The sequence below is a fragment of the Mizuhopecten yessoensis genome, unplaced genomic scaffold (genome assembly GCF_002113885.1).
Source record: "Mizuhopecten yessoensis strain PY_sf001 unplaced genomic scaffold, ASM211388v2 scaffold6113, whole genome shotgun sequence".
NCBI classification, from domain to species: Eukaryota; Metazoa; Mollusca; class Bivalvia; order Pectinida; family Pectinidae; genus Mizuhopecten; species Mizuhopecten yessoensis.
Genome location: NW_018406386.1, coordinates 18494 through 29479, shown reverse-complemented (window position 1 = coordinate 29479; position 10986 = coordinate 18494). Strand labels below are relative to the sequence as shown.

The window sequence follows — 10986 nt, the reverse complement described above, 5'->3', positions numbered from 1 at the left end:
ATTACCTAGGGGATTGTGTGGAAGGGACACAGAGACAGATTACCTAGGGGATTGTGTGGAAGGGACACAGAGACAGATTACCTAGGGGATTGTGGGGAGACAGTAGGTTATTTAAGGATAGTAGCAAGGTTAATAGAGTTTCGGGAAGGAAAGTATCTGAGGAAGGCTACATGTCACAAACTGAAGTCAGGTTTCCTGTCCCACTCTATATAGAGCTAGTCCCTTTATTCTTTTTTATAACAAAGCTTCCCCTAAGCATACATTCCTTGCTATTTCACCTACATTCACCAAACTTGTAACACATACATGTATCTCGAGAAGACAGAATGTTGTTTGCATAAACTTATTTCTGTGCAGCTCTTTAAATAGAAATGTGTTCTGATTCCCATTTTTGAAGCATATTTATTTAAAGTTTTCAAGAATATTGGCTAACAGAGGTAATCTGTATACATAGTTTATATATAGATTTAATAAAAAGGTAAAAACCAAATTGGGCACCTTGTCTTATACCTTCAGGTAGTGAAGTAGAGTACAGGGGAAATTATAGGCAAGAGATTAATTATTTGAGGGATGTAGGGATGCAGGGATACAGATTATTTGACAGATGGTAGGGAGGCAGGGTGACAGATTATTTGAGGGAAGGTAGGGAGGCAGGGTGTCAGATTAGGTAGGGATGTAGGAAGGCAGGGTGATGGATATTTTGAGGTCTGTAAGGAGGCAGGGTGACTCATTATTTGAGGGGTGGTAGGGAGGTAGGTTGACAGATTATTTGACAGATGGTAGAGAGGCAGGGCGACAGATTGTTTGAGGGGTGGTAGGAAGGCAGGGTGACAGAATGTTTCAGGGGTGGTAGGGAGGTAGGTTGATAGATTATTTGACAGATGGTAGGGAGGCAGGGTGACAGATTATTTGAGGAGTAGTAGGGAGGCAGGATGACAGAATGTTTATGGGATGGTAGGGTGGCAGGGTGACAGATTATTTGAGGGAAGGCAGGGTGACAGATTATTTGAAGGATGGTAGGGAGGCAGGGTGACAGATTATTTGAAAGATGGTGGGGAGGCAGGGTGTCAGATTAGGTAGGATGGCAGGGTGTCAGATTATTTGAGGGATGGTAGAGAGGCAGGATGATAGATTATTTGAGGGATGGTAGGCAGGCAGGGTGTCAGATTATTTGAGGGATGGTAGGGAGGCAGGTGACAGATAATTTGAGGGATGGTAGGGAGGCAGGGTGTCAGATTATTTGAGGGATGACAGGTAGGCAGGGTGTCAGATTTGGTAGGGAGGCAGGGTGACGGATTATTTGAGGGATGGTAGGCAGGCAGGGTGACAGATTATTTGAGGGATGACAGGTAGGCAGGGTGTCAGATTTGGTAGGCAGGCAGGGTGACAGATTATTTGACAAGTGGCAGAGACCCGCGACATATTAAATAATAACATATCAAACTGTTATTAGACTGAAGTTTGATATTTGGGGATAAACAGGGTTCAGCTTATGTAGATATACAAGTACTTAATGACAATTTTTGAAAAATTAGCAAATTCCTTATAAACATTTGATTTTGTTTATCTTCATGTGGGAATGATAATTGGATTGTGGGCGTGAAGGAATGCTTAATTGTAGGAGTGTAGGAGTTATATATTGTAGCAGCCCTGTTGTGGGTATATATATATGATTATGATTACAGGGGTATGTGAATGATAATTGGTGTGGAGATTGTTGTGGGTATATATATATATGATTATGATTACAGGGGTATGGGAATGATAATTGGTGTGGAGATTGTTGTGGACAAAGAGAGCAGGAAGCCTGCTAAACAAGCTGCAGAGATTCTGAGCTACAAGTAAGTAACAGTTTGTTGAGTTTTTGTCAGCTCTTTGATTATTACTATACAGTGCCCCTAAACATCCCTCTCAAAGATAATTCTACCAAGTAAAGTCTTTGTTTCATTTGTAAATGTAAAATTCTTTGAAAATGTTCTGAGCTTCTTCAGAAAATTTTGTAAGGTAACTTTACTGCTATGGTAGCAGAGTACAGTAGAAATGGCTTGATCCTAAAAGTAAAGGGCATGTCTCAGATAAACATGGATAGCAGATTTATTCTGCACAACACACCTACTTATATATATAAATATTCATAAACTACATTTTGAATACATTCATTTTAGAAGAATGTTTTTTTTTTCAAAAAGTGATTTCCCCAGATTTGGGACTTGTGAAAACCATGGTTACCACATCAAAAAATGCCCCAAAATGCAAAAAAAAACCCATTATTTTTTACCTAAAATTTGATCCACGCAAGTAGTACTTTTTGTGTGTCTTAAATTGAATATCACCTACTCAGTAACAGAAATACTCACGTTTTAGCATAGGTCGTTCAACTGGATTTTTCACAATATGCTGAGTTCAAAAATAGACTACATGAAATGCTATCTTTTGTTGTGTAGACACAGATTTGTAAATGGCCAAAAATGTAGTCTGAAACCAAATTCGTTTTTAGCTCACCTGGTCCGAAGGACCATGGTGATCTTATGCCATACCTCCAGACTCAGAGGTACTACATTCATTTTCTCTGCATGGAAAGAAAATCATCAGGGGCTTTATTTAAATTGTAAATTTCAGGACCCCCGAGCTAAAATTACTCAAACTTAGTCAGAATTATCTTTGGTGAATGAGGGTATTACATTGTAAAATTGGGATTCCTGCCCCATCCCAAGGGGCTAGGGCGGGGCCCCAAAGGGAATATTTACCAATATTTTAAAATTCTTATCCTTTGATGACAAGACAAGTATTGTATTTCACTTAGTGTACATGCTGATTTCCACATCACATCTAAACAATAAAATAAAGCTACCAGTACCTATGATATAACTCAGGTGACTTCTAAGGCCCTTGGGTCTCTTGTTCCTATATAGGAATGAAAGGATTGATTCCATATTTGGTGTGGAGCATCCTTGGATAAAGGGGAACCAATTTTGTATAAACAGTGGGTGTGGCCCTCTTGGGACCTGAGGGACGGGATCCAATAGGAAAAATAAAAGTAAAACCTTTATAATCCTACTTCTACCATATGGGGATTAAGGGATTTTATCCTAATTTAGTCTTGAGCATCCTTGGGCNCAATGGGAGAAATAGAGGTAAAACCTTTAAAATCCTTTTGCGACCATCGGTATTAAGGGATTTTATCCTTATTTGGTCTGGAGCATCCTTGGGTCAAGGGGTCTCAATTTTGTATAATTGGTGGGTATGACCCGCCTAGGGGCATAGGGGTGGGGCTCTGTTCGAAGTTTGTTCTCGCTATATCTCAAGTACTGGATGGACCTTTCTGAAATTTCATATGTACTTACAGCACCTACCATGGTGTGCTAAAAAAAAAAAAAGTGTGAAGCCCGCATAGTCCACTTCATCATGGTTATGCCAATTTAAGTGTTGATATATTTTTTTAAAACTTTGATACATGTAATATTACATGGGTTATTCATTGTACAAAAATATCACCCATTGCCACCGTATGCTACTGTACACTGCTACATGTACCTATATATATGATTGTGACAATAATCTGATCTGTAGCAATTCTACTTTCTGTAGGAAGCAACTAGTATTTTGTACCAGGATGACAATATATTTAAAATACTGGTTAAGAAAAAGTAAGTTTAAGGTTTGTTTTTCATTTTCTCTTTTAATGTATTGTACATGATTCTCATAGACAGAAAGTTTACGACTCCCGATTATTTGTGGAAACTCCTGATTTAAAATGCAAATCTGAGGCCAGATGTGTTTTACAATTATCAGATGACACTTGTTTGACAACTATTTATCAGATGACACTTGTTTGACAACTATTTATCAGATGACACTTGTTTGACAACTATCTATCATAGGTACTGGAGTTTGTCCCGTTATACATAAAGATAATTGACCACTGATCAACAGTTCTGGGGACTGTCGGTTAACTTTTGACTGAAATATGGCCTGGTATAAACTTAAATTATAAACATGTTATAACAATTATGAAACAAGTTATATCAACTTATATTAGTCACTCTTGATGGTCTAGATGATAATGTGCAGGTGGTCTTGATGTAGGAGGAAACCGGAGAACCTGGAGAAAACCCAACTGGTCAGCAGGTGACCCCATACCCTTTCATGTCCAATTGGGGAATTAAATCCCAGTCATCTCAGTGAAAGGCAAATGCTGTCCACTGAATCAACAGACCACCCAACTTTTGCTTGTTTACAGGTTCCAGGCTTGATTATTGCATGTAATCAATATTGTCTGTAACATTAAAAGTTACAGCATGTTGTATCACTATCACCCAGTGTATAGTAAACTTATTTACTGTTTTTTAGACTGAAGGAGGGAAAGATCCTAATAGCCAACGAAGGTCCAGACAAAAATGTGATGATCATTTCCCCACCGATGTGTTTCACATGTGACAATGCCAAACAAGTGGTACAGGCGTTTGACTTAGCTCTTGCTGCCATTGAACAAGGTGCTTTAGAGGCAGGCCTCGCATCCCTGCCTCATGAACAGAGAATATTAAACATTCCTCTGGATATCCTTTCCTCAAACCTAGATAAAGGACTAGACTCCGACTCGGACAGTGAAAGTTCCAGTGCCAAGAAAGCACGGTATGAGGAAATGGACTAGAGAAAGAAATGGTGTGTTTAAATGTATGATTGAATCAAAAGGGTATCTTCAAAGCCAAATCAAATGTGATTTGAAGGAATGGACTTGAGAAAAAGGACTTTATCCTTGTGGAGGTTTATATATGACAGAAGTACCGGTAAGCTATAAATGAATTGACTAAAGGGGAGGAGTGTGTTTGAATGGATGGTTATAAATATTTGTGTGATGAAGGCAGCTCAGATAATCTTGATATTCAACTGAAGAAAATGTTTTCAGTTAAGATATAGCATATGATAAATGCCTGTGACAAGTTACCTGTGACATGTACCTGTGACTTGTTACCTGTGACATGTTACCTGTGACATGTTACCTGTGACTTGTTACCTATGCCTTGTTACCTGTGACATGTTACCTGTGACTTGTTACCTGTGACATAATACCTGTGACTTGTTACCTGTGACATGTTACCTGTGACTTGTTACCTGTGACATGTTACCTGTGACTTGTTACCTATGACATGTTACCTGTGATTTGTTACCTTTGACTTGTTACCTGTGACTAGTAACCTGTGACATGTTACCTGTGACCTGTTACCTGTGACTTGTTACTTGTGACATGTTACCTGTGACTAGTTACCTGTGACATGTTACCTGTGACTTGTTACCTGTGACATGTTACCTGTGACTTGGAGTGATAGGGATCGTAGTTTCCTATTGCCAGGTTAACTCATAAGCGGAGGTCTGTTACAAGTGAAAGTCATTCCTTGGAATGTGCAATGATTGTTTTAAAACTGAAGAGTTGAATGTCGTATTTTGTTTTAAGTGAATATAAATTGTATGAACTAATTATTTAATTGATGTATGTTTATAACTATTTTAAAGAGTAAAACTCGGTTTTAAAAATATCTACTATTCATTTTTCATAAGTTTTTTGCTGGAATATTGATTGACAAATCCCATCCGTCAGTTTTAGCTAGCTTAAAGTAAAATTTTCGAAATTTGATTTCTAAATATTACGTATACCCTCCTACAGGGTCTCTTTCTGCTCTATGGTTGACAACCATATGGTTTAGTACAGGTCAGCTGTTGTAACTGGCATAGATAAATAAATAGTTTGGCAGTATTCTGGTTGTGATGCTCTTTCGATACAAATATATTGCATTTATTTATGTCTAATTGAAGTTTATGTATGTTTTCTATTGCATGTAGTTTGTGGGCATCAATTAATTCATGCTAAATCAGACTCTTGACAGTGTCTAAAGATGCCAAGCACATGTGATTCTTCAGATAGGGGCTTGGTGTTGACTACATGTGCTGCTTAGTGGCCCGGTACATGGTAAAGATCAGTCCCTATCTGACTTTGAGAACTGTGGGAAAGGTCAAGATATATAAAGGAAATTGATGATATACTTACTATACAAATAAATATTGGTCTACAATACAATATATAAATGTGAGTATGCTCTACAGTACAATATATAAAAGTGAGTATGTTCTACAGTACAATCTATAAATAGATCTATGCTCTACAGTACAATGTATAAAAGTGAGTATGCTCTACAGTACAATGTATAAAAAGGAGTATGCTTTTCAGTTCAATGTATAAATAGATCTATGCTCTACAGTACAATCTATAAAAGTGAGTATGCTCTACAGTTCAATATATAAAAGCAAGTATGCTCTACAGTTCAATATATAAAAGTGAGTATGCTCTACAGTTCAATGTATAAAAGTGAGTATGCTCTAAAGTACAATGTATAAAAGTGAGTATGCTCTACAGTTCAATATATAAAAATGAGTATGCTCTACAGTACAATATATAAAAGTGAGTATGCTCTACAGTAAAATGTATAAAAGTGAATATGCTCTACAGTTCAATATATAAAAGTGAGTATGTTCTACAGTTCAATATATAAAAGCAAGTATGCTCTACAGTACAGTGTATAAAAGTGAGTATGTTCTACAGTTCAATGTATAAAAGTGAGTATGCTCTACAGTTCAATATATAAAATTGAGTATGTTCTACAATTCAATATATAAAAGCAAGTATGCTCTACAGTTCAATATATAAAAGTGAGTATTCTCTACAGTAAAATGTAGAAAAAGTGAGTATGTTCTACAGTTTAATGTATAAAAGTGAGTATGCTCTACAGTTCAATATATAAAAGTGAGTATGCTCTACAGTACAATATATAAAAGTGAGTATGCTCTACAGTTCAATGTATAAAAGTGAGTATGTTCTACACTACAGTGTATAAAAGTGAGTATGCTCTACAGTTCAATGTATAAAAGTGAGTATGTTCTACAGTACAATATATAAAAGTGAGTATGTTCTACAGTACAATATATAAAAGTGAGTATGTTCTACAGTACAATATATAAAAGTGAGTATGTTCTACAGTACAATATATAAAAGTGAGTATGTTCTACAGTACAATATATAAAAGTGAGTATGTTCTACAGTACAATATATAAAAGTGAGTATGTTCTACAGTACAATATATAAAAGTGAGTATGTTCTACAGTACAATATATAAAAGTGAGTATGTTCTACAGTACAATATATAAAAGTGAGTATGTTCTACAGTACAATATATAAAAGTGAGTATGTTCTACAGTACAATATATAAAAGTGAGTATGTTCTACAGTACAATATATAAAAGTGAGTATGTTCTACAGTACAATATATAAAAGTGAGTATGTTCTACAGTACAATATATAAAAGTGAGTATGTTCTACAGTACAATATATAAAAGTGAGTATGTTCTACAGTACAATATATAAAAGTGAGTATGTTCTACAGTACAATATATAAAAGTGAGTATGTTCTACAGTACAATATATAAAAGTGAGTATGTTCTACAGTACAATATATAAAAGTGAGTATGTTCTACAGTACAATATATAAAAGTGAGTATGTTCTACAGTACAATATATAAAAGTGAGTATGTTCTACAGTACAATATATAAAAGTGAGTATGTTCTACAGTACAATATATAAAAGTGAGTATGTTCTACAGTACAATATATAAAAGTGAGTATGTTCTACAGTACAATATATAAAAGTGAGTATGTTCTACAGTACAATATATAAAAGTGAGTATGCTCTACAGTACAATATATAAAAGTGAGTATGTTCTACAGTACAATATATAAAAGTGAGTATGCTCTACAGTACAATATATAAAAGTGAGTATGTTCTACAGTACAATATATAAAAGTGAGTATGCTCTACAGTACAATATATAAAAGTGAGTATGTTCTACAGTACAATGTATAAAAGTGAGTATGCTCTACAGTACAATATATAAAAGTGAGTATGTTCTTCAGTACAATATATAAAAGTGAGTATGTTCTACAGTTCAATGTATAAAAGTGAGTATGCTCTACAGTACAATATATAAAAGTGAGTATGTTCTACAGTACAATAAACAAAAGTGAGTATGCTCTACAGTACAATGTATAAAAGTGAGTATGCTCTTCAGTAAAAAGAGGTCTGTTCTACAATACAAAATGTAAATACAGCAATGCTCTACAATCAGCAGATATATCTTATTTCTTCAGGATATTTTATTAAAAAAAGCTATGTAACACATGAGAATATAAAGAAGACATTCTTGGTTTAGATATTTTATTATTGTATGATTTATATTATGAATTGTTTTATAAAAAAAAAATCAAGGATATTTTTGTTGGTTACATTTATAGCTCACCCAGTCCAAAGTTATATTTTGTGTTTGTTGTATGAAGATCCCGCACATAATACATGTATGTAGAATGTGTTTACAGAGATTGAAAGTGTTGGTTTTATTAATTACTTTGCATTTTCTGAGTACGATGCATTACAAACAATGTAATGCCTCCAAGCTGGAAAATAAATTTCAGTTTTTGTCAACATGAAAAATCTTATTAACTATTGTGGATTAAATTCAGTATTGAGTAATGTATTTTAAAAATGTGCACTGACATTAAAAGTCATTTTACTAAATCATGCCAAAGGACATTTGAATTGGGAATGTTTTCAGGCACTTTATGATAAGAAAAACAGACTTGCTTTTGGGATAATCTGTAACTACTGTAAATATATGCTTCAAGTTATTAGGTCACCTGAGACAAAGTCTCGAGTGACCTATTGCGATCGCCTTTTGTCCGGCGTGCGTCCATAAACAATTTACATTTTCAACTTCTCCAAAACCCCTGAACTAATTTCAATAAAATTTTACGGAAACCTTCCATGGCCAAAGGTTAACCAAAATTGTGAATTATATGGTCCCCAGCCCCCAGGGGCCTTAGGGGCGGGGCTAAAAAGGGTAAAATTGACTAAAATTTCAAAAATCTTCTTCTCAAGACCCAGATATGGTAGAATCAAATACTCTTCATAGATTGAGGGGTCTTAAGGTGGTTTACCAAATTAATGAATTTCATGACCCTGGGGTCTCATGTTTTCCCCTGGGGAGGGGGTAAACTTGACTATAGTTTATATAGGGAAATCACATTTTGGACCAACATTTGTTTAATTTCCATTGGAATTAATTCAAACTTGATTAGCATTATCAGTATTGGATAGCAGTTTGATGTTATGCACAAATCAGCCCTGACTGACCCCAGGGGCTGATGGGTGGGGCCAAAAAGGGTCAAATTGACTGTAATTTCAAAAATCTTCTTCTCAAGACCAAGATATTGTAGAATCAAACACTCTTCATAGATGGAAGGGTCTTATTAGGTGCTTTACCAAAATTCAGCTGACTGACAGAACCATTATTTGTACATAATACATATACTTCCATCTTTCACACTGCTTTTGCATTACATGAAGTTCAAGTTACCGTTGTTACAAAATGAGTTCTTTTTCATTTGGCAACATCGATAATTATGTCATGGTGCTCCGTCGTCGTCGTCCTTCAAAATTTGCTTTAAACAACTTCTTCTGAAAAACGAACAGGTATAGAGCCAAGATATTTGACTGAAAGCTTCGTTGGTAGGAGCCCGACAAAGTTTGAGACAAAAATGAACTTGACCTTCTTTCAAGGTCACAGCAGTTAAATATGTCAAAGGCTTTAAACAACTTCATCTGAAGATCTAAATTGTATAGAACCTTCATATTTGGCTGGTGGCTTCCTGGGATAGAGCTCATCAAAGTTTGCAAATGAAAATGAAAAAGGCGTCAATTTGGCTATATTGCTTTAAGCCACTTCTTCTCTGGAACTAAGAAGTGGATATCAACCATATTTGACTGGAAGCATCCCTAGGTGATGGGGATTCAAAATTGTACAAATGGTGGGGCTGATCCCCCATGGGGCTGAGGGCGGGGCCAAAAAGGGGGCAATTTGGCTATATTGCTATAAACGACTTGTTCTGTAGAGCTATGCCATGGATATTGATTATATTTGGTCGGAAGCATTCATTGGAGGCAGGGATTCAAAATTGTACAAATGGTGGGGCTGACCCCATGGGCTAAGGGGTGGGGCCAAAAAAAGTGTATTACTTGGAAATGGTTGAGATCCCCACCCTGTAACGGTATATACAATTGCTGAGTATAAAGAGATGATTGCATATATGCTTCCAGGATGGCCTTGGGGACTGCCTCACCCTTGGAGACTTAACCCCTGGGTCATAACTTTGAAACGGTTGAGATCCCTACCCCAAAACTATATATACAAATGCTGGGCAAAAAGAGACAAATGCAGTCACGATATTAGAATTGATCCTGGGGTCTGGCCACAACCCTAGGGACCTAGTTTCTTAGTCAAAGCTTGGAAACAGTTGAGATCCCCACCCCGTAACCATACATAAAATTGCTGGGCATGAAAAATCTAATACAGATATGCTACAAGGATTGGCCTTGGGGTCTGGCATATTCCCTTGATCTCATTCAGAGAATATTTTGCAATGATTGCTAAGATTTATATAATACCCCCGTTACTACCAATAACCTTTACTATATGATAGTATGTGTGTTTGGAAGGAGTGTAAGGTTACAGACCTGACATAGTAAATAGGATTGCTGCCTTTATTGAACATCCTAACCTTTGTAGGTGTGTTGTTTGTTAGTCCTTAACCTTTGTAATGTGTTCCCTGTGCCTAAAAATAAATATTAAATATTGTTATCATTTACCACGGATTTATTTTCTTGTTATTTGTATCCATCAGCGTGGTAGTGGTGGCAAGTGTGACATTAAAGTGTTGTGGTATTATAACATTACCCTTGATTGACACAGGTGTAACATTAAAGTGTAGTGGTATTATAACATTACGCTTGATTGACACAGGTGTGACATTAAAGTGTTGTGGTATTATAACATTACCCTTGATTGACACAGGTGTGACATTAAAGTGTTGTGGTATTATAACATTAC

General features: G+C 35.9%; 1 protein-coding gene and 1 long non-coding RNA gene across 4 annotated transcripts in view; one reads left to right on the top strand and one right to left on the bottom strand.

The window, feature by feature from the left end:
* Positions 1-93, bottom strand: part of LOC110451508 — a 4700-nt gene extending 4607 nt beyond the window's left edge. For both annotated transcript variants that reach the window (XR_002463084.1, XR_002463083.1), the window contains exon 1: positions 6-93. This is a non-coding gene — a long non-coding RNA (uncharacterized LOC110451508). The remainder of the gene's footprint in view (positions 1-5) is intronic.
* LOC110451507 (5-phosphohydroxy-L-lysine phospho-lyase-like) overlaps positions 1-4674 on the top strand; it is a 44466-nt gene extending 39792 nt beyond the window's left edge. For both annotated transcript variants that reach the window (XM_021499562.1, XM_021499563.1), the window contains exons 11-12: positions 1752-1841; positions 4351-4674. In XM_021499562.1, coding sequence (XP_021355237.1) covers positions 1752-1841; positions 4351-4651 — 391 coding nt within the window. In that variant the 3' untranslated portion in view covers positions 4652-4674. The remainder of the gene's footprint in view (positions 1-1751; positions 1842-4350) is intronic.
* Positions 4675-10986: the final 6312 nt, after the last annotated feature.